The 27,976-nt window shown below is 43.5% G+C and overlaps 1 protein-coding gene across 9 annotated transcripts in view; it reads right to left on the reverse strand.

The window, feature by feature from the left end:
• PAX2 (paired box 2) overlaps positions 1-27,976 on the reverse strand; it is a 104,126-nt gene that overhangs the window by 13,817 nt on the left and 62,333 nt on the right. For 4 of the 9 annotated variants that reach the window (XM_058841750.1, XM_058841749.1, XM_058841747.1 and 1 more), the window contains 4 exons: positions 19,955-20,130; positions 17,947-18,073; positions 5,372-5,581; positions 1,601-1,702 (listed from right to left, as the gene is read on the reverse strand). In XM_058841750.1, coding sequence (XP_058697733.1) covers positions 1,601-1,702; positions 5,372-5,581; positions 17,947-18,073; positions 19,955-20,130 — 615 coding nt within the window. Of the gene's footprint in view, positions 1-1,600; positions 1,703-5,371; positions 5,582-17,946; positions 18,074-19,954; positions 20,131-27,976 lie in introns of those variants that run through there. The other 5 variants (XM_058841752.1, XM_058841754.1, XM_058841753.1 and 2 more) reach the window with 3 other exon arrangements.

The following is a 27,976-nucleotide window of genomic DNA, read 5'->3' on the forward strand; positions in this document are numbered from 1 at the left end:
TTGTTGCAGTTTAGAAGTCAGTATCATCCTTGTCATGAGGAGATTAAACTTACATAGCAATAACTGAACAGTTTCTACTCAAAGAGACAGCTATTTTGATATTATTAATAATCTCTGTATGCTGTGACCTCCTAAAAGTTTTGACCATAAATGATCTAAATGTTGTCAACTGAATTTACCTACTGTTACTGGGGGGAGCTCTGTGGGGCATGTTCATTCATTCACAAGTATCTTAGTGCTTGTCAGATTCTGGAGCCAAACCATCTCCCTGAATAATTTAGTGTAGGACATGACCTAAAATTTGTTACTGGAAGAGGTTTCCCAGAGTAGCTGTGGATACCCAATCCCTGAAAGTGTTCAAGGTCAGGCTGGATGGGGCTTTGCACAACCTGTAAAGATGCCCCCCCATAACAGGGTGGTTTGAACTAGGTGACCTCTCAGGTCCCTTTCAACTCAGGCCATTCTATGATTTGTCACTTAAAAATGCTGAGACTTTGACCTGAAAACATTTCCTAACAGTTATATTTCCACTGTCCTCATTGAAGTTAATGTTCATTTAGCTGGCAGTTCTGAGATCTGCATGAGAGTTAAGTCAGGCTTTCCACTCACAAGCCCTGGCAAATCATATGATAGTAATTTAAGAGCTTTCTGTCCTCAAGTTTTTGCTGCTTTGGTTCTGGACTCATCTCTTTAGAAGCAGAAGAGTAGGCTGTGTATCTGCCCCTTAATCATCACGACTCACAACCATGGGCCATATAAAGCAGAAATCGGTGTCAGATGAGTTCTGAGCTACCATGTCTGAGAAAAGAAAATGCTGCCTCTTCATTTATCTGCTGGGGACAACTGTCATCAGAGGAGAGTGGGTAATAGAGCCTGAGGTAATAAACTCTTCCATTGTCCTAGAGTAAATGGTCCTTTCTTCTTCTAAAAGAGTGGGAGAATCCAAATGCTGAGATTTTGTCCCAAGCACTGGGTATCAAAGAAAAAGTTTGTCTTTGGATGTAGAATTAGGTTGATAGTTTCTTGCATTGGAGGCACTATTTCACAAACAGGAGATGGTTAAATAGTTGGTTGTTAAGAGTGAATAGTTAGTTTCTCATGAAATACTGTTAATAATTTCTGAGTTCTTAGTAAATTTAAGCTATATAGACAGTAGGTCTTCAAATACTGCAGGTATTAAATTACCATTGATAATTTTCAGTTTGATGCCATGGCTTTAGACAGGGGGTGAGTTGTCACCCTTAGTTATTGGATAGGTGAGTATCTTGAGCCATGAGCAGTACATAATAATCTGCATGGGTCATTGGAAAATAATTACATTAGTTAATGAATACTAGGGATAATTAATTACCAATTAATTGCCACAGGTTATAGCTAGCTAGCTGCCCATAGCAGCAGTGAATCAGTTACTAGGGGAAAGAGATGCATTACAAAAGGGGTGGTTAGCTACATTGGTTATAGGCAGCTGATGGTTTCTTTATGAAAAGAATAGCACTTCATGTCAGCAAAGCAATAGCCAAGCCAGCTGTGTAAGCTCTCACATTGCTGGTAACTGTTCAAACATGTGTGTACCATTATTGAGGGCTGGCAGCTGACTTACCAGGAACCATTCCTGCAAGAGTTGATGTTGGGTAGCTGCCTTGTCCAGTTGGGGGAACATGGGGTGGGTAGCCAGGCAAGGTGGTGCTTGCCATATCACGACCTGGAAAGGGAGAAAATCAGGACAGGTGATCAATATTGATTTGGTATCACCTCTTGTCCCACTGTCGCACGACTTGATAGGCAACTACTGCACAGCCTTCTCTTACATGAGTTGTGTGCACCCACTGAAAATTCTGGGTGAAGATTGGGGTACTTTTGATCTCACACTGTAAAGATGGATGTTAAAACTTAGCTTTGATGAGGCTCAAAAGAATTTGGTTTGTTTCATTGCAGATTTTGGATCTATTTTAACTAAATCAAAATGGCCCTGATCTGCACAGAGAATGGCAGCATATTCATTGCCAGAGTAGCTGAGGTCCTGTCTATATGCAGTGGATGCAGTTCCAAAACTGTGGTGATGTTGCTTTAGGGCGTGATCAATGTGCAAGGCACTGGGAAGTGATCCAAGAGTTTCCTGTGCCTGTCTCTCTTCCCACCTTTGTCATTCACCTGCTGATGGTTTTAGGCAAGTCACTTTACCTCTCTCTGCTTCTCTTTATGCTGCAAACTCTTTGGTGCAAGGGCACACTTTTAGTACATTTGCACAGTGTATGAGACTAATACTGATTGGACTCCTTCCAGGTGCGGGTGTACTATATATAATAATAGGATCATGCAAATTAGTTTGACTCTCACTTTATCTTTATCATAGGTACAAGTTTTTTATTTATAATACTTTAAGTTGTGATTTCTTTTCACTACCAAAGAAGTAGAGAGGGGTGTAGACTGGCTGTATGATTGTAGTTTATTTTTCCTCTCTTAGGAAGTGCAGCTGGGGGCTTCTTGGTTGATGCCAGAGGCATTTCCTCATTTGGACTGGTTAGCCTGAAAACGGGCCAGCCAGAAGGGCATTTGCTGTTAGTGCTTATTGCATTTAAATGAACTAAAATAATCTCAGAAGCTGCTGGGAGTTTCAAGCCAAAGCAAAACAAAACAAACAAAGAAAAACATAACAAAACAAAAAGCTAAATAAATTAAGATAATCTTTCCCCCACAGCTGCTGAGAGATTTACAGCTCAACCTCCAACACTGCCTACTGAGATGTCAGCCTGTTCCAGGCATCGAAAGCCTTTCACATTCCCTAGGTGAACTGTAGCTCACCAAGAAGTTTGTGCTATTTGTTGTTCTTTTGTTAAATTTTGTCTCTCCTATCTGTTCTAACTGGAGGGCAAGAGTCTGATTCGCCTTTAGGAGAGACAGGTTAAGTATAGCCCATTAACACCACCGGAGTCACCTGCACCGTGCTGGCATATGCCAGTGAAAGAAGAAGCGTTGGTTTAGCTCTACTAACAGCAGAATGATAACTGATAAAAGCAGGCCCTGGAACAAGCATGAACCTTGGCTGGGGAATCAGAAATAATTAACAGTTACAAGGCAAAGCAAAAACTAATAAGCATGGAACATTAACCTGAAGGGAGGAAGTTTCTCTGGGATGAGGTAGGCTAAACCAGTGTCATTTCTTTCACAGGTCTTGAGTAAAGATTACTGAGGTGATTTACTCAAGAAAACAGAAAAGCAAGTTTATTCTTTCTCCCTGAAGAGGTTCCCGATCAGTGGCTGATGTTCCTAGCTTATGTCCTCTTAGACAACAGTTGAGCCATTTTCCAGCCACTCCCCAATACTGATAAAAATAAATACACAATGTACCAGGGATTAATATTCTACACTCTTTTACTCTTTTATCACCATCATACCTTTAGTGACTTGTAGCTGTTTGTTAAATGGTATGAATTAATACCATGAATTAATACACCCAGTAGATGTAGTTGGTTTTTCTTCTCACTTTGGTTTAAGGCAAGAAATTTTCATGCTTACAATTCTTGTTCTTTTAGTTTCATTTATTGACTAGCCTGAGAAATAACAAGTGATGAGTAAGAAAACAGTCACTGAAAAATTAGAGATAACATTATGTAGCTGCAGACAAAATTAATTCATTTTGGCACTTTCATTCAGGTGGGATCACATATACACTCACTCTGCTACTTGATGTGTGCACATATGCCCCTGTTTTTTTCAGACATGAGGGCACAGAGGTTGATGTTTGAAACTGAGCATGGAAAATTTGTTGGGAAGTGATCATCTGTCAAGATCCCAGTCTTGAAAAAGATGATGACAAACTAGTACTGTGTCAGTAAGATCAGAAAGGTCTCACAGAGAAACTCTTAAAATGCTGCTACGTACAAACAGGCCCCTTCCATAACCTCCTCTCATTACAAAGAGGTAGACAGGATTATTAAATTCTTGTAGTGCAGGGCTATGGCAAAGCTAGCTCATAACATGCTTCCAACTGTAGCCATTCTTCATCCTGCAAGAACCTTCTGGGTGAGGAACAGCACCTGAATCACTGTGACATTGTTTGCGGTTTTGAACGCTTTGTCCTATGTCCAATTCCCTGAAAGTCATGAGGCACATGCCTCTCAAGAGACACGGTGCCTTCTAGGCTAGATGGTCATATATAACAGTATCCCCAGATGTCTGTAGTGTTGGAAAGAGTCAGGAGACTTCTTGGCTTAGGAGGTACCCAGAACTCAGAGGCTCTTACTGGCTGCAATAAGGTAGGACAAAGACAGTCTTAGGAACACCAGTCTTCTCTGCTTTTACTTGCTGTTTTCCTACTTGGAGGTTTAGAAATGGGAATCTCATGTGACAAGACAAAAGAAAGCTATTAAGTCAAAAGAGAAAAATAACATAGGAACATGAAGGAGGCAGAGGTAAGATATGTTTCTCGAGTATTAGGAACTGTGGTCTGCACTAAGACTTGTCTGTTCTGAAAAAGCCCAGATTACATATTTTGAAAAATTGTTGTTGGTCACCCAAGATGATACCCACTATTTCACCCAAGTCACCTCTGAGATTCTGCAGCAATGTTGGTTCTGTCACCTTGTTCAGGAGTTTCCCTTAGTACCTACCTGAAACTTGACCTTCCTTCTCATCTTTCCTTCCTGCCTGCTGCTCCTAAATGCTGCCATCTTCTGCACCCTATTTCTTCACTTCTTTCTTCCCTTAAAGGCCCCCTACCTCAGCTCTGTATTCCTTTGGCTGTAAAACATAGTCTCTCACACATCCTTCCTGCTCTTGACACTCAGACATGATGCTGGGTTTCTTAACTGCTTGATCTGCTGTGTGGAGGCACCAGCTCACATTGACACTCCCAAACCAGGTGATTCAAATACTGCTCGCAGCATAGCTATGGCAGGGCTCACCACCTGCCTGTGTCTGTCTGACTTGGGAGCTGCAACTCATGCTGAACAACCCAGGCAGACCTAGAGCTGGCTGGGATCTTCACGCTGCTGTCATCTACCCTAGCTAGCACACCGTATTCTGTGCCTGCAGTACTCAGGGACGTTATGGCTATTGAGGAAACACAGGATTTTGCAGTATGCATGTTTCTATACTAAGTCCCAAACCAAATCCAACTGGGACACCCAGTCACTTCTAGGTAGTTACAGCTTCTTTTCCCATTTTATTCTAAAAATGAAGGACAGGTGTGAAAACTTTTTGATTCTTCATGGAGCTGAGGACATGTGCTGCAGATGCAGACCTGGAATGTGGTTGCTCTTGTTCCCACTTGCACTCAAAGAGCTTGCAGCATTTACTGGCCTCCCCGTCAGACGAAACTGAACCCCTTGCCTACAGCATCCCCACTCAGTTTGTGGCCAAGGCCGGTTACCTGCTATCAGAGGCTGGCTGCTGGACTGCCCAAAGTGGGCACCATGATGAAGGAAGGCACTGTAGCAAGGCGTGGACGCATCGTCTGAAAGGGCCATGTGGAAGGGCTGAAGATCAGCCTGCCCAGAGCCGACCGGCGTGGTGGGGGTGAAAGGGGTGAGAGAGGCTCCATGAGGCTCTTGCTTTATACTGAGGGGAGAGGAGAGGTTTTCTGTGGTAGGGTAAGGGATGGACACAGACAGACAAAGGGAACAAGGGAAGGAAGAGGAGGGTGGGGAAGGGAGGAGAGGAAGAACAAAATGGGTAAATGAAAATGGAGTGGTTAAAATCTACAGGGAAATTAATTTTAAAACAAAAATAAAAATAAAAAGGCTAGGAGTAGATCAGAGGAGCCAGTGCTGAGACAACAGCAGTAAATGTGCCTGGGGGCTAGGCTCGGACTGCAGGAATGCCTCAGCGAGACAGCAGGAGATGTGGGGAATGGCAGAGGGAGTGGCAGAGGGGAGGAATGGGAGGCAAGGAGAGGTGAGGGAGGGAACATGCAGGAGAGGGAGGACAGGAACAAGCATAGGATTGGGAAGAAGAATGCTCTGAAGCTTTTGTGCTCCCTTTCCTGCTGCTTTTTCTTGCTGGCCAAGGGCATATGGAGATGCTACACTCAGTGTGGCCCAAGGAATTGCACCACTTCTTCTCTTCGAACCCAAGGTAACCTTCCTCAGAAGTGTAGCCTTACTATAAGCTTCTATTAAACAGATTGTTGGGTGTAGTGGCCAAAGCTTCTCAAGCCAAATTTCATAAAAGCTTGACAAAAATGGTATAGCTGGAGTTTGAGGTTAAAATACAAATGGGACTGTGCAATTAATAGGTGGATAGATGGATCAATCAATTGATCTTGTTCACAGTGGCACATTTTGGTGATTTAACCATAAAAGCAGTCAGGGCTGACTCTGATTGTTCCCAGAGTGTAGTTTTGCCAGATAGATACCTTGACAGAGAGACATAATGGAAAAGAGGAAATGTGGGGGACTTATAAAAGGTCTAATTTTCATTGTTGTTTGCATTGAGACTCCATTTCTAATGTGCAGATTTTCATAGGCTCAATAGATTCAGCTTTGCAACTGCTCCTAACTTGGCTGCCAAGTAGAGTTTGGGAATTGGAGAACTCTGTGACCTAAAGCATGGGTATTCCAGAACACCCACTGCTGCTGGGTCAGCAGTAATGGAGTCCTGTATTTGGACACCTGAAAGCAAAGCATGGATGATGTGATCAGATCCAATCCAAATTATCCAGGAAACCATCCATCCTCAGGTAAACAAATTCAAGCCAATAAATGAAAGCCATCTCTCTGCTGTGATGGCAACTATTGCCAATGGCCTATGAAATAAGTTAGTTCTGGTGGTTTTGATTTATACAGAGAAATAGAAATGTGACACATAATTAGGTCATAAATCTGACTTCATTAATGTAGAACTGGCTTAATTAACTTCAGGCACCTTGTTGCGAGGCTGTAGTGCTCACCTAGACAATAAAGGGCTGGGCAATATCTATCTGTGAATGCTGTTTATCCTGAGGTATTTGAAGATTTGCTACCTGGCAAAAATGATAGTTTGCCATCTGTGTTCTTGTCCAAGTACTTCTAACATTGGTGGCCAGCAAAGGTCTCTCATCACCAAGACTCCGCAGCAAAGATATATGCTCATGTTTCAATTAATCGGGAAGGATCCTGGCCAAAAGGGATACAGTTCCTCTTCATTTAGTTTACTATGTGAAGTCACTGGTATGCTAAGAGAGGATTGTAATTTCTTTTCCCTCTTTGCTAGGAAGCTCTGTTTGGCAAGGACCTTTTGTGGAGGACACGGGGAATGGAAGTTGGAGTATCTGGATTTTGTTTTACAGTTAAATAAAGTCCTCAGAGTAGGCAGCACATCAGCACTCAGCTTCTGCTTTTTACAACCATACACTTTCCTACCATCCCACTAGTGAGCCTTCATGTGCCAGAGCCAGTATCTGTAGATCGAGAACTCCCCAAGCTATTTTTCTTCTGCATCCTCTGTCATCAGATGGCAAGGGATGCACAGATTTACTTTCAGACCAAACGGGCAGAGTCACCACCAGCATTCTGGGAGTGCTTGAAGCCTTTATCCAAATAATGTTGATACAAGATAATTTGGATGAATAGACCTATCTGCAGGCAGAGGGCCAAAAGTTCCCTGGGCTTTCACAGGCTGTGAGTGAGGTGATATTTTTCAAGGAAGCCATTTGACAGTGATACGTAAATAAACTAGGGACACTTCGGTCCTGGGCATTTTCCATACTCCTTTTTCAACTCTCTTTATTACACAAGAGACAGCAGGTGTGGGGAGCTGCTGGGGAGGAAAGGGCAGAGAATAAGGTGGACATGGAAGCGTGGGTGGGCAGAAGCAAGAGGTGCTATGGGCAGGGGTTAATCCTGTTTGCACAGCCCCCAGGCACGTTGCGTTTCCTAGTCCCTCCCCTGCTTTATTTCTCTTTTAAAGCATGGAATTTTCAGCTATAATCCTTCCTAAACCGCAGCATTTTTCAGGCGCTCTGTGTAAGTGAAACCATAATCTCTGGTAAAACAGACCGCTTAAGCTGCTGTAGCATTAGGCCAATCTGATCCAGCCCCTGGATTTCCGCTCTGCCCAGCCACCACAGAGAGGATTTCAGCCTGAAAGACTGTGTAAAGCCCTTGCAATGGGAACAACAGTGCTAGGCCTTGCCTTGCAAAGCTGGGAAGGGTTAAGGGACCAGGAGCTATTTGTCCCGATGTTGCAAGGCTGTTAAAACCCCTGTCAGACTCACAGTGAGATGAGCCCAGCCCTCTCTTGAACACATCAAGGCTTATGAAGAAAAATTCCTCGCACCTTCCAGAGGCATCACCACTTACTCAGTGTTTGGGGGGATAAAGAAGTCAACAGTAACATGGCAAAGAGACTTGAACACAATAATGCTAAACACTTCTCTCTAAGAACAGTGGAAAGGAGGCGAGGATAAGGTCAGACAGCGAATGATTGCACAACCAAAACTCAGACTTTTATGTGTCTATTTATCTGTCTGTCTATCTTTCCCTCTACACTCTGCAAGTGCACAGGCATAATTTATATCCCATGTATCTTTACTGATGGATGGCATTTACCATTTTTTACTTCTTTGTTGTCCAACTCTCCACTGACTAAAAGCACCTGAATTCTGTTTCTGGTATAACTCCTGCCACTGCTATGCTGGAATAATTGCTCCAGCAGTGAATTATAGCTCCAAAACATGTCACTGTATACAAAATCAACCAATTGATCTATCTATCCACCTGTGAATGGCACGGCCCCATTTTTCATTTTAACCACCAAATTTCAACTGCATCTTTTATGCTTTCAATTTTGATTTTCTCCATTCTCTAATTCTTTCACATTTGTGATGGAGAACTTGCCCCTGCCTATCCCAAGTCCTGCTACTGCCAGCAAGCTGTGGAGCAGTGCCATCTTGGCTTGTCTGTTTTTTTGGGAGTGTTCCTCAGTAAGGCTCCTTCAGTGAATCTCAAGGTATATCTTGCTCCCAAGGCTGGAATACCAACCTGTAATCAAATGGGAGGGGAGTGGAATGAGTTTGCGACCCCTTTCCAAAGCAGCAGAAATCTATTTCTGCCCCAGTCACCTTTCTTCTTCTAAAAGGCAAACAGTATCCTTGTTTATAGGTGGCAAAAAATATATTGGCTGCTGTTATGGTGGGGAAACTTGAAAGTCAGCAAGGTGGGGATATAGCTGGAAACATAACAGAGGACAACATTTTGTGAGTCACCTACTCCTCTCTTTCTGACTGTACTTTCTGAGTTACGGTTGTTTTTCTTCCATTCTAACCCTCTCCTCTGTTATTTTGGCAGAGAGCAAGAACTGGTGATCTCTAGCCTAAATTCCTACTGCGAATGAAGGGATTTTGGCCAGACAGTGAGAGGAAGATTCACAGCTTTGGGTTCCTACAGAGACTCATCTAAGCTTTTATCATGCTCTCTCCTGTTGAAGGGAAGGGAAGCAGGTCGGGTGGGGGTGGGTATTGGTTGCAGGACTAGATAAGCTGCTTGTTTTTCATTGCTGGCTTCCTGGAGGATAAGCTATCTGCATCCAGTGCTCCTTTTCTTTATAGTACACAAAGAATACCAAGATGGCATGTCCATGTGTGAGGGATGGCTTTTACACACCAGCTCCACACTGCTTACCATCTTGCCAATGTTTTCTGTTCTCTGTCTTTTCCTCAGGCCTCTAACAGATATCTGTATGACCCCAATGTCCTACCCTTTACAACACATGTCCTTATAGCGTAGCTTAAGGATCACTCTTATCTATGAGGAGCTGAGCCCAGAGAAGAATACTCAAGTTTGTGTAGGAACCCTGTGCCAAAGCTCAGTCTTCTCTCAGGTGTTTTGAATTCTATCCTTGTACCCACCTCTGAAACACCTTTTTCTGTATTTATGTTCCCTATTCCTTAGAAAAGTTTGATTGTGGTAAACAGAACAGGACTGGGTCCTCAGAACTCATACACTGGCGAATTTACACTATAGGGAGTGGAGTTACATCACTTTCTCCCATATGCGAGTCTTGCCTCCAATTCCAAAAGCCATACAAAAGACCAGACAGGACTCACACAGCATATTGCTTGTTTTTGCTTACTGTCATAATACTTACTGTAATATCATAATGCTTACTGTCAAATATCAGAAGAACCACGTTTTCTACTCTTAGATTCCTAGGTTTTCTGTTGTGAGAGCATTTTGCGAGTTCCACTGAAAATAAATACTGTCCTGTTTTTTTCTTCTCTGATCGTAACAGACCTTTGCTAGAAGAACTTATAGGTGTGCCCAGATTAACCTGCTTCTCATTATACCTTTCTTGTCTTCCTACTACTGGAGACTGAGCCTTATGTGTTCGGGTTTATTTTCTGTTTCTACACACATTTATCCTTGCTCTTAGCCCATTACATTGTTGAGCAGATGTTTAAAGAAGCAAACTTGGACTACTTTCCCCTAAGAGTCAAAGCTGCTGTGATATCACATCCCATGTAAAATTTTATCATCTATTTGCCGTATTTTTTTTCATTAAACTGGATGTTATAAATCTAGATTTTGTCTGATCTGATCAACTGCTGCTTTCCAAGTAAACTGACCTGCTAACTCTGTATGTTACTTTGAAGAGAAAATTTTATACTCTTCATATAGAGTAAAACATGGAGCTTCCAGCAGACCTGTGATCTGGTCTTACTCTTTGAAGCTACTTGAATACTGATTAATCACTTGAGAACTCCACTGAAGTCTATTTCATGTGGCTCTCAGTACATTTGTTTAAAGATGGCGCTGAAGAAGGAAGATACGCTTTGAAGTCCTGGGTGGAAGGGAAAAAGATGTGCATGCAACTTGTGCGCTTGACAAACAGGGAAGTTGAGTGGAGCTTATATTGTCCCCTTTCTTGAGTCCCAGCACACTGGATTTGGCAAGTTTTGCCTGTCTTGAAATGTAGTATGTACTTTTTCCTTGTTGTTTTGCTACTTGAGTGTTACCTCTTAAACAAGACGCTTTTGAAATGTATACTGGGAAGTGCAATTAGAACCTGTTACTTTTTCACACAGTCCTCGTTATAGGTAAATCCAAGGTTTCATCATAATGGTATTTTACTGATCACAAGATAGGATAGATCTTCCTTGGTAGCCCACAGCAGTTGTAAACTTAAGGAGATGGGACAAAGGTTGCTCTAAGCTCTCAATTTTTCTGAGAGACTGAAGTGGGAAATTTTGCTTACACAAGAAGTGGGCCTGATTAAATCCAGTACAGCTGATGGACACACAAAGTTTTTAATGTCTGCTTAACTCTGTTATAAAACACAATCTTTGCTACACTGGGCAAATGTCTAAGATTTGTAAGAATTGTAAGAATTTTTATCAAAGTCGTACTCATTGGGTCCTTCATTTAACCTCAGAAGAAAAGGAAAAACTTGAATTGCTGGAAAGACAATATAATACAATTATTTTCTCTAAAAAAGTCCCCTTTTGTCCAGCAGCACAGTGTGGCAGCCTGCAATGCTGTCCTCTTGTTGAAGAAAATTTGACTGGGAATGCCAATTCACTGCTATTGTCATTATATGACATAATTTTCATTCACTGCTCTTGTTCACTTAAATGTTAATTTAAGGAAAGCAAAGGTATTATTTCTTTTAGGCCAGAACATTTCTGTGTTCTTCAGTTGAATATGCCTTTAAAGCCCACCAGCTGCTTTCTTCAGCATCATGAAGTTACTGTCAGTGAAAATTCCACTGAATGCATATAAATAGTTTATATGATTCCCTCCCTCCACCCCCATTCCTGTCTGTTTCAGGGATCATTCATCTGATCATCTATCACTCCCAGCCATTTGGTCCCAGAGAAGAATAGTAACACCTTTTGCTTTTACAAATTCCTTGACTAGATAAGATATTATCTCTTCTTAAGGAGGGGAAACAGTTGATTAAATTTGGAGGTCCTGTGGACTTCAGCTTTTGCCAGTTCCTCATCTTAAATATGAGAGGCTTACAGAAAATACTACCTTCATTTTAGTGAGGGGGGATAGTAACAACCTTCTAGCAGATGCATGAATGATTATCATATTCCATTTTCACAGCATTGGAGCATCCAGAGATGTGTCCAAGAGGCTGTGTGACTGCAGCCATGACCTGAGCGGGGTCAGCGTCTGTGGGATCTGCCATCCCCAAAGCCAACTTGGGCCCCCCAGCAGTTTGCTAAACGGGGTTTTTTAAGTCACATTAGCCAGACCCCAGAATCTGCTGAAACCAGAGGCTAAAGTAGACTGGAGTAAGACAGGAATTTTTTGCCAGTACAAACAAGGAAAGGGGAAGTATTTCCTTCCCCTCTCACTGTAACATGATAAATACAACTGAATGTTATGATCAGTTTTAGTCACGATTTAAAACAGCAAGCTGAATCAACTTGTTTTACTTTTCCACTGTGAGGCTGTTTTCTACAAGCTTGAATTTTATGGGTGGTAACAAATATTTTAACAAATATAAAATTCACCCTAAACACAGTTATTTCAGTTTTTGCTAAGTAGATGAACTGCATCATGTGCACATCTATTTAAACAATTATGTTGTTTAATATAATTTGTCTTCACATATTATTACATGGCAAAATAGTGAACGATGAGTCCATGTTATTATTTTATTAGATTATTAACTTTTTACTTGTTATCTGTGTCAAGTTATATTTGGATGGAAATTAGAATTAAATTAAAAACAGAATTTGTAATTATTCATGCTAATTAAATAAACTGACCATAAGTTCCCTGACTTCCTACATATATTAGAACAGAAGCAGCAAGCTTTTATCAGCAGGTTATGCTTTAAAAAAATTATTTATTTACCGGAGGACAGGATAACTATAAGGAGGAATTTGGACTGGTTTAAGAATCCTATTTTAAAACTAACAGATTTCATCCTTTCATACCAATTCTAATTCACTTAGTTTGAGGAAAACAAATCTTCCTGCTTTTTCAAATCCTAGTTTGTTTCTTCATTTTACATGACCATCTTATTGAATGGAACAAAATTCTCTTTGGTTCACTTGCTAATCTGAAATGAAGGAAATAGTATCTTTTCACCTTGCAGGAGCCTAAAGTTCTCAAAAGATTGTTCAGCATTTCAGAAATTTTTTCCCAGTGTCTAGCCAGTGACTTCTCCATGATTAGCATCACAGCTTTCCTAAAAACTTTCATAGAAATCAGATACTCTTTGAATACTACTTTTTTTATATCTTTCAGGTATAGCAAGTATCCTTTTTTGTCAGTAGTTCCGGCTTTTTTTGCATTCATGTATGAATTTAAAAAAGTAAACTGAAAAATATGATCCTATGCCAGAGAGGGGAGGTCTGGAGGAAAGTAAAATCCATTAACTTTTTGGTTTTATGGTGCCTTTGTTCCGTACATCATGAGTTGTCATCAGGATTTCTCAACTTGCATTATATTTGTTGCTTTAAGGAAAAAAATATTTCCCAGAGAGAAGGAAACATTTTCCATATAGGATATGATAGCTCTTTTGGTGGGTAGTGATGACTTTAAAAATTCTCTGTTCCTGTTAATAGGTGTTAACTGTAGCAGAGAAGCACTAATAAACTTCCTCACAGGAAGAAAAAGGAACATATATTCCCATTTCAGTCACAGTAGAAGTTCCTGAAGTATTTTTTTTTCATCTTGTCTTTTACCTTTACTTTTTCTTTGTACATCTCATGGATTTAGTGGGCTCGCAAACAAGGCCTATTTAAAACTGCTGGGATTCAACTAATGGAAATTTTTTTTCATCTTTGTTGTCAATTTATGATCTAGTAGGTGAATCCTCCCCTTTAGTAGTCTGCTAACAAGCAAGTTTCAAGCCATACATGAAAAGTCCATTGTGCTCTAGTATTGCCTCTCTGTTGGGTAATTCCTGGGCTAGATAATTGAGTTGAAAAGGGCTCTGTTCCCAAACTATTAATCTAAGTCCCTAGAACTCAGAACTTGCTTTGAAGACACCTCACTTCTTTGCATGACTGTTCCAACAGCTGTGACTTCTAGTGGTGCTAAAAGATGGATCTTAACCTTTGTTCTCTTCTTGACTCAAGTGAACATCCCTGTGCCTTTAAAGTACTCCTATTGCTAGTGCCAAAATCCTGAGGTTCTTCTCCACTCAGCTCTTGGCTGTTGAGTACCTACCTACAACCTAGCCATTGAGTACCTTCCAAACTCAGAGATCAATGCAAATGAATGAATAAAGGAAAGCTGATGAGATTTTCTGTGTTTACCTAGCTCTGTACAAATTTATACTCATCTGCTTTGACTCTTTGCCTTCAACAGAAATGACTGAAGTAGAACAACTGAACAACAGAATTCTTGTAACAGTGTTTGCACTTACTTGCCTTATCATGATATGTTTGAGCTTGGATCTTTGCTCCTAGGAATTCTGATTTGTGTCCAAAGATATTGTCCAAGAAACTGAGGGGGATCTACACCAATCCAGCTATGACAGCAATGCAACATCAAGGGAAGATGTGTAGCTCACCTGCTGGCCCTGTGTGTGCAGAAAGTGGTGAGGTGGTGTTCTCATGCTGCTCTTAAAAGCTTTCTCTCTCTGAATCCTCAGAAGTAAATTGAAAATTTCTGCATTGTCTGTTCCATATGAAGGACAGCAGGGTATGTTTTCTAGCCTAGTGTCCATCTAGTCCCTAAGTTCATGGAACTTGTTCGTGGAAATTCCTTGCACATACTTAATAGGGAGAAATAAGGATGACCTGTCTGCTCCATAGTAAAAAAAATGGTTTTGTTTACTTGTTTTCGGAGATTTGAGTAATAAATGAGCCATCTAAGATGTGTTAGTAGAATAACTGTCTGAAAGGGAGTGTTTGATATTGTCAGTACAGGCAAGGCTGGGCTGTACATAAAACAGATGCCCAGGACTTTGGGGAAGGCCTTCTGGCATGCTGAAAAGATGGCTGTCTATGTTGCAGCATTTCCAGCCCTTCAGTTCTGAGAAGCCCCCAGACAGATAAAGGGACTTCAGCAACACTGTTCCTTAACTATCTCTCTACATTTCAAGATTCTAGGTAGCTACATATTGTTGAGGTTTTGATGGCTTTTGGAGGGGTGCAGTCTCAGAATGGTGTGAGCTGAAAGAGCTTGCTGAGGACAGCTGATCATGAGCAAGAGAGAAGGACTTCCTCTTCAGTTTCAGAAAGGACAAGGATCTGGTATCATGCAGTTATGGTTTGGAAGGACCTAGTGATACTTCTTTCTGTCTGGGAAGACTAAGCTAGGGAGACTTGCTTGTAGACTGAAACTCTAAATGTCACATTACAAAGTGACTCCACACAGAATTTGTATCCTGAATGGGCAGATTTGTTTCACATTTGTTTCTGGTATCACCTGAATTCATAGACCACTCTGGGACAAAAGTATGAGGCATTTCAAGGATGATACCATAGCAGCAAAAGAGGCAGCCAGCAATTCAGTACTCACTATTACACCAATATCACTTCCTGGACGCAGGAACTGGGTGATACCAAAGAAATCTGCATGCCCCTTCTTTAATTTCCAAGCTGGGCTAGAAGAGGAGGCAACACTGAGTTCCTCACCTCTCTGGTCCTTCCTGAAAGAATTGCCCAGCCCCATAGCAAACATATAATGAATCATTCATCTTTAATAGATTATGCAAATTGAGAACATCAGATCAATGAAGATCAATACCTGCAACCATTTAATTGCCAGCAAAAACATTTTAAGAATGAGCATTATCTGAAGTCCTTTCTTGGGTAATGGCACCATTAATCCAAACATTGGATCCTGGCCTAAGTGTACAGGAAAAATTCTCCACCCCTCTTCCCCTGATGCCTTTCAGGGTGTTGAGGGGCTTTTTCTTCCCCTTTTCATTTCCAGTTTCTGAGTTTCTCCATCATTACCACCAGTGAACAGCTCCCAGTGCTAATAGTTCTGCTTTTGTTACTCTGCACTGATTGAAATGTCGCATACAGATTGAGATGTTAGTGCTAAGTTGCCACCTGGGAATGTCAAGCTGGGTCTGAAATGAACTTTTCTCACTCTTGAATCCAGATGGATCAGATGGGGATGTTCTCAAGCTGAGCTGGGAGTGTGGCAGGGAACAGAGTAGGGGTAGCACAGGGTGGGAGGAACATGAAGAAAATTTTTTTCCTCCGCATATAGTCTCTTCTGTGAGACCAAATCTGTCTCCTGCTGTGCCCTTGTGAGAGTCATGTCCAAGGCTTGTGTAGTGTCCCAGCCTTCAGGAAGCCTTCTCTCACATTAACAGGCTGGAATGCACTATCTTCACTTAGGCAGAAGGACTAAAGAGAACTATTTTCATAGTCTCTTTGAATCTTTAACTCTGATTGTAGGCACATCACCTTTACATTTAGCTGTGGGGATTTGCCTTGCTCTCCTACTAGCTTTGCTCCTCAAAGACAAGAAGATATTTCTGATAAGAGCTGTGGATCTGCTAAACAGTAGATAAATACCAGCTGAGTTTTGCAAATACAAAGAAAGGTAGAATACTTTTGCCACAGCTAAGCAATTTTTTTCTGGTTGGCTAAGAAACTGCGTGATTACAAGGATTCTGAATCAAGCCTGATAGCTGTAAAAGCCATGAAAAAGGTCTGGGATGTCATGCTTTCTAGACACTTCCTTAATGATATAGTTCATCTCCCATGTTCTACACAAGATTTTGCAGACCTCACACTGGATATCCTCTGTGTTTAACTTTTATTAATCCTGCCTGGTCCCAAAATGCTTGGTAGCCAAAAGTTGTATGCAACAATATGCCTTTGCCCAGTGTTCACTGAACAAGCAATGACTGCCTGCCTCTGCCAAGAGTTGCTTTGACATCGGGGGCTACTAGCTGGGACTTCTGCAAGAGAAAATTGAGATACAAACTCCACTGCTCTTGATTCTGTGCCATCAGAGGAAAACTTTTTGGTCAAGGGACCAGAAACTTCTTCCCTTGCTAACAGGAGTTGTACCTCTTTGTCTTCCTATTGAGCTGTTTCTAAACTTCTGCCATGAGGTTTCTGCAGGGGCTACAAAAGTTGATGAGAGAGGGGGATAAACAGGGGCAAGTCACTTGAGCCTGGCAGCCACTTTAGCTACCTAGGAGGAGATGTGCAAGTCTGGTAGCTGTGTGAGCAGCCACCAATGGTGACCAAAGCCTCAAGAAGAAGGGCTGTGGCACCAGACAACTTCTTTACAGCTCTAAACACACACATGGCAGGCAGTCTAACACCAGTTCCAGGACAGTGTGGGAGTGATCCGTGGCCCTAGCCCAACCTGTGCCACTCCGGTTCTGCACATGCTACCAGCAAAAAGGAAGTTTCAGTGAAGCATCTGCTACAGAGATTGCCTCCTATTTCTCTGCATCCTGATTTTTCTGTTTTCATGTGCTTGCTCACAGTTTCTACTCTCCCAGCCACACCTGAGTTTAATGTGCCCACATATAAGGAAAGGCTATGAACAATTTTTTTTTTTTTTGCCAGCCCTCCTAAGAGGCTCATGGGCTTAAGGAGGAGGGAGTTGAGCAGTCACAGTTCAGCAGATTGTATTTAATTTGCAAATGCCCCTTCCAAGTGCCAGTGCCTTCCAAGTCTAAGGGTAAAACTTAAACTATTATTTCTCCAAAAGAAAACCAAATGGAGATCATGAGTAAGCCATGACTCTGTTGTTCTCAGATACAAAGGAAAAAATCACAATGCATATTTGGACATATTTGTCCTCCACCAACATCCCAACCTTAAGCCCCATCTGGGCACACAAGTTCGTGATTCACATCTGGGTTTGTCTATCTGAGTCACACCTGGACACATCTAAGTGTACCCAAAACTGCCAACACTCTGAATTTCAAGCTTCTGTTGAACCCTTATGTTCTCCACGGTCTGTCTCTCTCCTTGTTTGCCACAGAGGGGTATCTTGCATTAGCAGAAAAAGCAGAAGCTAATGGTGATGAGGGAAATAAATAAAAAGCTTGGTTCTGCTGTTTGGTCAGGCAGCTTACCGGTCACCACAGGGTACGTCTGGGGTCCTGACACATTTGTCCCCAGGTCTGGGTTAGCAGAGGTGGATAGACTTGATTTGACTTCATCGAGACCAGGGGTCAGAGCTGGGAGGGAGTACTCATTACCCTGGGGAAGAGAGGAGAAAGACAGCTCGCTATTGATGCGATGGGAGAAAGGGAAGGGTGTACAGATGGGGGGGAGGAAGAGGAGAGATGCAAACCCCTGCACAGATGGAAGAGGAGGAGGAGGAGGAAATGGAGAAGACAAAGTGACAACAGGGTTGAGGGGGATGAGGGGGGGCATCCTAGGATGAACTGTCCCACCCGCCTGCTTGATGCTGTGAAGGGGAAGAGAGGTGAGGGATCTGGCCTGTTATCTATGGTATGGCTGAGCCTTCGTTCGGTGCTGTGGGGATGGGGATGGCTGTCTGTGCCAGCCCAGGGGAAAAGAAAGGGGAAATCCACATCCCCTCCTCTTGGCTGAGTGGAGGTGGGAGGTGTTTACCCTGGTGACAAGGACAGCTGGGGCATAGGACTACAATGACATGACTAGGACAGGCAGGCAGTAGGAAGCAGACAGTGTTGGCCCACTGTCGCCAGGGTCTCTGCCTGGGTCGCCTGCCTCCCCTCCACTGTTACCTCTGTCCTAGCTTTTAAAAACAAAGAAGCCTCATCCCCTGCCTCTGTCACTCTGTGCATTGGGGTATGAAATTGAGGAGGGGGGAGCCACATGGCTAACAGAAGGGTGGGAGGGGGAGAGCCATTGAATCTGAAAGGGTGTCCTGTCCGAAAGGCTCTGGTAATTGCCTTTTTATTGTGGCAGCCTCCAGACCAGACGCGGGAGCTGGAGAAACCAGGAAGGGTACAAAACAGCAGGAAAAGTTGCTCTGATTAATATTACGTTAAATTAAAACTGATTTTCTGCTCTTTCTCCTCCGTTTTTTTCCATGCACTTCCCCAACCCCCTCCCCACATCTTCCCCTCCTCCAGCAGGTTCCACGCATGCTGCCCCCTCCCCGCCCCTGTCCCTGCTTGGCTAGGACTGCCTAGTCATTTCCAATTCCTTCTTGTATTGATCTTCCTGTAGAAATCAGTTTTGTAATTAGCTGCAAATTAGGCCTTCTACTGGGGGTGAGCCTGCCCCCTGATTTATCACCAGAGTAATTCGCTGTGATCGGAGAGAAATTAAAATGAACTCAATTAGGCTTTGGATTTGCTTTATGGGCCCTGCTCAGAGTTTCAGGGGGAAAAATGACTGTGCTGGTGCTTAATAGTCTAATGAAAGTAAATAAAGGTTATTCATTGTAATAAACCCAGGGACTCTGGGATGAAGGGAGTCCACAGCCAGCCTCTCCTTCTCTTCCTTTGTTGGTTTATGGCTTGGGGCGGTTTAAAAAGACTTTTGATTTTCATTTTATTAAGACAAACAGCTTTTGGGATAAAAGGCCGGGAGAGAGGGGGAGTAAAGAAAAGGTGGGCAGAGCTACAGAAGTGTGGAAAACTATGTTGGAGATGGGAGTCAAGTCTCAGCTTTGGGTCGTGAAGGAAATATTGGAGATGGGAGTCAAGTCTCAGCTTTGGGTTCATGAAGGAAAATGATTCAATAAAGCCCAAGCCTGTGGCTTGCTGGTGACCAGTGTGATCTCAAGGTACAGGAGTTTCTGTGCAGTGCAGCCTGCAAGTGAACATGGATGGGGTTGTAGGCATGTTCGTGGCAAGAACAGGCTGGCATACAGACAGGTGTGTGTGCAGAGGGAGAAGTGGTCATGGGGACATAGGGAAAGCACAGTGTGTGTGTACATGGCAAGTTCAGGAGAGGAGGTAAAGCTTGTGTATAGAGGAGCATCAGCACAGTGATACAGTTACAACTAGACAGAGCTGTAAAAGGTATGTGCAGTAACAGGGCAGTGTCAGAACAAGGGACGGAGACGGGGAGAGGGATTTTGGTGAGGGAATCTCCCAGCTATCTCAGTGTCTGTGAGTTCCCATTACCAGGCCAGGCCCTCACCTGCTCAGATTTGATGTGCTCTGATGTTTGAAAGACGTCAGGGTAAGAAGGACGCTCAAAAACTCGATCTAAAGCTTCCAGCTGCTGCTGGGTGAAAGTGTCGCCACGAAGGTGCTTCCGCAAACTGTCCACGCTGCTCTGGGAATCTCCATTGGGAACTGAGCCCTCGGATACATCTGCAGGGCACAGACAGAGAAAACAGGGAGTTAGCACCACCCTGGCTTGGATTGGTAATGGATGCAGGACAAGGACAGAGTGGAAAGAGTGAGGTTCTGTGCCTCCACCCAGGTAGCTGTGCCACTCCTGAGGGAAGAGGAGGCTGCAGGGGTCCAAGAGGAGCCCTCTCCTCTCTGATGGAGTGGCCAGGCTGCTCCAGTGGGTTCTGTGGGATTCTCCTGCCCAGGATGAGTGAGGCTGTGGAGAATGGTGCTTAGCTCAGAGATGAGTTTCGGTTCCGCTGATTTTCAGTGTTAAAAATTGTCAAATCTCCACTGCTGAGCATAAAATAGGAGCGAAGCACAGCGATTAGCATCGCTAGAAGACCACTGGAGAGGCAGTTCACAGAGAAACAAGAGTGCTGAGGATGGGCTGTACTGAAGGGGACTGAGGGAGCCTGCAATGGGAAAAAGGCTCTCTTAGTTTTGAAGGGAGCCAGTCTCTGTTGTACCTCCCCAGTCCTATGAGCGGCAATCACTATTATAATTTCCTTTTCATCTGATCATATCCTAGATGAGTCTTTAACCCCCCCTCCCCACTTAGATAACAAGGAAATCTAGTTTCTGACTCCATGTTTCACCAGAGACAAATCTCTCTCTATGGGGCAACTGTCCCATCCAACATATGTTGGTTTCTGTCCTATTCACCTACGTGTAGTTTGTGATTTATCATGACCCATATCTCTGTTATAAAACTTCCTCCAAAATGAGATGAATCTTTGTCTCTGCCAGTCTCCCTTCTTATCCAAAATGAATTATTGTATTATAAAACTTAGTCCTGCCAAGTGGGAATCAGCCTTCCTGATATTACTTTGTTCTTACTAGGAATATAGCTGCTTTCTGGTAGAAGCTTCCTTACAAGTGCATCTCTGTCCTTACATCAGCCCTCTGACACAGTCCAATCTCACTGCAGTGCCTCCTGCCATGCTCCAGGGTGTCTCTATTTCTGTCGTGCCATCCCACATCTCTTACGGCCCACTCATCCCTTCTGCTCTGAGTCCATTATAAATGCCCTGCCCCATCCAAAGTGAATTTTTTTCCTGTGAAAAACAATCTGATCTGCTATCTGGGTTTGGTTTGGTTTTTTCCCCATTATCCCCCAACTCAAATGAGGTGCATTTTTCTCTGTTATAACCCCTTTTTGTCTCGAGTGAGTGTCCTGCTATTAGCATCTGTCATATCCAAGGTGAGTCTGTCTGTTATAGCCTCCTGTCCCAGCTGAAGTGAATCTTCCTCTGTCATAATCCCTCATCTCATCTGAGGCAAATCTTCTCATTATAATCTCCCCCAACTGTGCTGAGTATCTTTCTGCTGTCACATCTCAGCCTAACTTTGGTGTGCCTGGTTATAATCCCCTGCTTTATCCATGCTGAATCCTTACCTACTGTGCTTCCTCAGACAAAAGTCTGAATGCCTTATCACCCTGACCAACCTATCAGGTTCTCCCTTTTGTGCTGTAATTATCTTCCTGTTTTTTCACTAATATGCCTCATACTTAAGCCTTTCTTGGTGGCCTCCAGTCTGTGAATCTCAGAAACCTGTGTCTGTCAAGAAATTGGTGAAGGACTCTGTATAGACTTCTTCCTTCCTCCCTGCAGCTGTGAGGTGCTCATGGACACATGATGCTCCCAGGAGCCTGGAGTGACATTCACTGAACAGCATCCAGAACACTCTCCTGCTTCCTCTTTTAGCTCACAGATAGTGCCAAGATGGTCTTTTCCTGGCACAGTTAATGCCCAACTGGTGGCCCAGAGTTATGACTGAGCCTGCTGCCTTCTGGCTATGAGATATATCCGTTTATAGGTGATTATACGATATGATATAATCAATAGTACATTATATACAGTAGCGTAGTACAGTACCACTCACAAGACCATAGAAAATATTACATATTGATTTGTCCCTGCCAGCAGCCTTCCCTTGAGCAGCCTCTTCTCTCTTTCTTTTCCACCCCAAGCCAGAGCAAGGCTGTTTACTGGCACTGATCCCTGGAGTTTTCTCCTCTCCCCAGGCTTATTTGCCCAAGAGAAAGTTTTCAATTTCCTGAAATCTGGAGTTCATGACAGATTTGACTAAGAAAACAAAGCAAGGATCAAGCTTGGTGGACTGCACACTGTGTGGGTCAGTACCATTTTCATGTTTTAGATGAATCCCCTGTTTCTGCAGGGGGTGACTTTCAGGACTAGAACTCTGGTCTTCCCTGCAGAAAGCTGGCACAGAACTCTTGGGTCCAGACTCAGAACAAAAATATTTCTGTATCAGCCTCAACCTGTCTGCAGCCTGTGGAGCTGTTTACCTTTGAGGATTTTCCACGTGTGTCAGTCAGCATGCATGATTGTACACCATGATGCTAATACACGTGGGTATTTTTGCACTAGATAATTATTCTGTTGTTCCTTAGATTCCACATCACAGTACATGCCTGACCAGGCATTTGTCTGTGGCTGCTGGTTTTGGCTGTACCTGCTTTTCAAGGATGTCAGCTCTATAGTATGCATCGTGTTTGGTGTGATTGAACAGACGTACACTAAAACTTTTACTGATTATCATTAAACTAGATTTTACCCCTAGTGAGTTGCCCTGAGTGCTTACACAGATTTGTGCACACATGCACAGGTATTTGCACTTCTGTCTGCCTTCAGAGCCCTGTGCACATGTGTCTTCCACGTGTGCACAGGCCATGCCTTTGTGTGAAGAAGCTGAAATCACAGCTTTCCTGAGTCGCTGTAAGAGTCTCTTTTCCTTCATTTATTCAGGGGCCCTTCAGATCTTGACAAATCTGTCACTCTAAATTTGCGAGAGATTATGGTGCTCTCTGCCTAGCACGGAGAGAGGTGATATATGATATCTGCTGCCCCTATTGATTGCCTGATCTGGTGGCAGAGGGCTGGCGAAATGAACTTGAAATGAACATCATGCCTCAACTCATTGTGCGTATAATACACTACTTAATCCCACATTTTTGAGCCGCTATGGAATTCAATTGATCAATCATGTCCCTCTGATAGTACTGTTTTAGGGGTTATTGCTGCTCTGCTCACTGACCTTTCTATTTATTTATTTATTTGTGTCAGAGTGTGTGTGTGTGCACACATAAGTGTGTATGTGTATTTGGGAAACCCAGGACCAGCTGATGAGATGAGAGAGGATCTGTACAGTCTATGGGAAATGAAAGACAAGGATGAAGGAAAGAGAAGGATAAAGAATGGGGTTAAAATAAGAAATAAGAATGATCAAAGCAAACAAATGGGTACAGAGGGGTGCAGAAGTTGTAAGGAGAAAGACAATGCTTTAGTTTAGGTGGAAATTCCTGGAGGGGAGAGGGAGGAAGGAGGGGGATGGGCCACTCTGCCCTAGCCTATGCTTTAAAATCTGCAAAAGCAAAGAAACTTTTGACAGAGGCCTGCAGGGTACCTTGAGGTGGATCTTGTCTAAACAGCTTGTGCAAATATTTGGCTTAATAATGGTAGGACGCATGAATCCCCAGCTTCACAGAGCAATTAAATGAACTGTGCATATATATTTTACTTATGAAGCAGAGAAGGTTTCAGAGGTGGTCCTGAAAGACAGATCTTATGTTGAGACATTCACAGTCACAGATCATTTTATTTTCTTTAAAACCAAATGATTGTAAGTCCCCTGTGTTTGTCTTCTTGTGTCAAAACCTACAGAGGATGTGTTTTCATTTCTTCCCTGAAACTGCAAGGGCCAGAAACTTATACCCGGTTTTAAATCAAAGTTTCAATCCTCATCTAAGCATATGTCTCTGTAAGCTGGACTATCAGGAGGAGCTTCAAGTAGTGTAATACACAAAGTATGAAAGCTGACAGCCATGTGGGTACGAGCAAAGGCGGCAGAAAAGACCAGACAGGACTCTGGGGACAGAATCCATCAAAGGGCTATGTGTGCTAGTGAAGAAAGGACTTACAGGGAAAATTTGAATTGGGAAAGACTAGCAGATCCCACAAGGAATGGCACTCTGGTGGGCAACAGTCACTTCAGCTGATGAAGAACAGTGCTATGAGTAAAAGCTCAAGGGACAGGGATATTGGAAGGAGTCGTGTTTAAAGGGGTAAAGGAAGGCTTCAGCTGCAGGGTGAAGCTGAGGAGGCCACCTGGGTAACTGTGATAACTGTACCCAATAGGAAGCAGCACCATCACCTTTCCCAGTTCCCTTTAGTGGCAAGGGAAACCTCTCTTTTCAATCATAAGAATCTTAAGAATCAGCTTGAGAGGCAAACCATGGCCTCAGTCGCAGTGTCCCTCACAAAGGCACACATTGCTGTCCGTGTGATCAGGCCTTGCATGTGTGACAGGAAATATCTCTCCTCCGAGGGACAGCCAGGGGAGTACACATAGTGAATGTTCAGAGTAAACCCTCAACACCCGACACAGAAATGCTCCATGGGTGTCACACAAGTATTCTGACAGATAACAAGGAAATGCTGAACCAAAGATCAACAGGACAACCTTAACTACACCTGACACAGGGAATACGCCCATTAAATAATTCCAAAACAAAGAGACATTCTCAGGTCTGGAAGCCACAAAGGCGCCATAATGTACAAATAGCACAAAGTAGTATAATTCATTACTTCCCTGGCTACAAGTGACAGACAGAACTCTTGCTCAGGGTGGGACACAACCATCTCAACAAGTAACTCAGAAGTACTGCTGACATAGGGAGATCTATGGCACAGAAACATCTAGGAAGGTCATGAGAAGCTGCACAGCTACCACACAAACATGGAGATACTGCTCCCTTTTAGGGAAGGGGCTGTTACCATCCCTATGACATGTCTGCCTGCAGTGTCGTGGGGCCCTGATCTCAGCTGGGCCCTTGCAGCTCTACCAATAAAAATCACAGTCATAATCACAATAAAAGGGAATGTGACTGGCATGAGAACTGCCAGCCAGGTGACGCAGCAGAACTCATCTAATTGTCAGAGGCTCCGAGGGAAGCACAACTGTCTGATGCAGTGGTGCTGAGCTGGCTGCTGCAATGCTGTCCCTCTGCACCAGCAAGGCAACCCTGTCCTCTCCTGCAGCCTGCCTGCACTGTCCCTGCCAGGGTGCTTAATTCAGAGCAGCCCTCTCCCACTCCCTGAGCATTTGTGGCTACATGTGCTGCCCCTTCCCAAATCACACTTTTGTGTTAAGACTGCTCTTTCCCTTTTTCCAATTTCTCTTTTTTCCCCCTCTGATATGTTCCCGTGTCCCCGTGCAGCCTGGGCCTGTCAGGCAGCTTTCCTGTCCATCCCGGGGGGCCTTTCCCCACACTGCCAGTTGTTGCAGTTTCAAACTCAATTGTTCTCCTCGGTACTGAGGCAAATGGAGTCATTAATTACCTTCTATCGGCTGGGCCGAGTTCAGAACGCGATCGATAGCCAGTGCTTGTCATTCACGGCAGCCAGCCCTGCGCAGACCCTCGTGCTGCAATCCGTGCGGGCCGCGAAGGACCCGGCACTGTCAGAGCCGGCCTTCAAACCCTGGTCTCCAGCTCCCGCTGGGAATAGCGGATCCCCCGCATCTGTGTCCGAACTGACCCCCAACCAAGAGAGAGATCAAGGACAAAGACCTTGTCCCGAGGTAATGGGTCACACATTTTCAGATGGCCAGGATTGCCTGGTACTGATGTCCTGATCTACACAAGCTGATCCCGCCTAGCTGTCACAATGTTCTAGAGACACTGTCTGCATCCTCAATAATTATTAAACTAATACTGTACTCCCCCAGTAAGGACAAGCACAAGGACTGGCAGTCCTAATCTGGTGATCTTCTCACCTATGTAACTTTCTTGCCCTGCTAGTTAGAGGTTTGGAAAAGGAAGGCTGTAAATTTTGGGTTACATTTCCTTCCAGGAGAATTGCTGTGATCTTTTAGACAGTGTGAAAGATGTCATCTCTAGATGGGTCCGTTCTGTGTTTCAGCATGTAGTAGTGCTGCAAGAATTTTGAGTGCTTTGATTGTGATAACTGGTGGGGAGAAAGATGAACTTCAAATTCAGATGGGAAGGATCCTAAGCGAGTGCAGAATAGAGATGATGGAGCATGGAAGAGACTGGCAAGGTTAAGGAATGCACAGAGAAGGAATGTTATCAGGGATCTATGCTGCAATGGTGAAAGAAGATAGAGTACAAGTTCAGGTTATGTATCCCTGCAGAAACAGGGATAGTGGGACATAAATACTGGAGGATTATCACCTCAAGGAAGACCATCAGCCTTCATGAACTCCACAGTTGTTCAGATTCCCGTGTCCATTTGCCTCAAGGGAATCCACAAACCTGGATTTCAGTATGCTAATTGATAGCACTGTGCTGGTCCACGTGTCTCTGTAATTTAAGTGTGTCAGCAACACATAGACTGTGTGTATTTTTTTCTTACATGCTCAGGCTCAAAGCAGAAAGGCTCAGAAACAAAGGATTTTACATTTTGAAGTGAGGGTATAGCTCACATTTGGTGAGTAAGGAAGGCTGCTCATGCAGGGAAGTGAGTGTTGCCTGACTGAGGAAGAGTGAGATGTGTGCTGGTGCCTGACAGCAGTGCTTTATACACAGGGGTTGTGTATGACTGAGTACTCTAGATGGAGCAGGGATGGGCAGTGCAGCTTTAATACAGGCCTTACATGAGCAAAAACGGCAGTGCTCAATGAGAATGTAAATGTAATGAATTGTGTGTGCAAATGTGTAATGAAGTGTGTGCTCAGATCTGTCTTGGATTATCATGGGAGCATGCAAAATGCGTTTAAGGAAGTGAGTGTGTTTATGCATATGAAAATCATATGTATTTACTACTGTATCTAAGTGTATGATTACAAATTTGGACGAGAGCATCAGGGAAGCTGTGTTGGATCCAGCCTTACTGAAAATGCCAGCAAAAGTCTTTCCAGGTGCTAGGATGCAGGCAGCCGTCTCAGATATGTATGCAACATGTACTACAGCATGTGTGGGTATGCAGGTGAGGTGTTTTAGCCTAGGTAGTAGTTTTCTAGGTCCAGTATCTCTTACTAGTGCTATTAGGCTTGGCTGTTAGACAAATAGAAATGCAGCTGCCTCTAGGATCCAGTACACTGGCTTCGTTTATGTTGACAGAGTAGCAATCAGCACTCTCACACAGTGAGCCAGATTCTCTGGTCAGTTTAAATCTGTAAGTCTCTTGCTTTCAGTGATTATACTGATTTATACATCCTAAAAGTTATCAGAAGGGTTATCCTGATTTATGCTGGTGTGGTATCCACAGCATTGCCTTTAGTGCAGTGCCCTAGGGGACAGCTGCTGCTGCAGGGAAGCAGGGCTCCAGAAGCTGTGCTTTCCCTCTGCCAGAGAAGATGATGCTCTTAGCATCATTGGCACGACTTAACTCTCTTCTCTCATCTCCCTAAGCATGTTTGTTGGGGAGCTACTTCTTGGCAGGATCCCCCTTGGTGAGCATATAAAAAAGGGTGGCTTTTGTTAGCTCCAAAGGAGAGAAGCAACACAAAAAATTACATCGCATGCAGCCCTAACTATGCTTGTTTAGAGAAACTGCTTGCATTTATGAAGTCTTTGGTGCGGAAAGCAGGGTTGCAAATGACTGCATCAGAGCGACAGTAAAGGCCATTAATTTCCTGTTATGTTTTCCTGTGTTGGGGGCTTTATTAATTTAATTTTACACTGTCGAACAACAGCGAGCGCTGACACCGCCACACTTGGAGGGTTTTTTTTTTTTCCTCAAGCAGTGCTTTGCCTGACATGCAAATCAACACTGCTATCAGGGCTGCTAGACACAAGGCAGGGAGCCCAGAGCTGGACTGCCACCACCCAGTTCCA

This window comes from Poecile atricapillus, chromosome 6 (assembly GCF_030490865.1).
Source record: "Poecile atricapillus isolate bPoeAtr1 chromosome 6, bPoeAtr1.hap1, whole genome shotgun sequence".
Lineage (NCBI taxonomy): Eukaryota > Metazoa > Chordata > Aves > Passeriformes > Paridae > Poecile > Poecile atricapillus.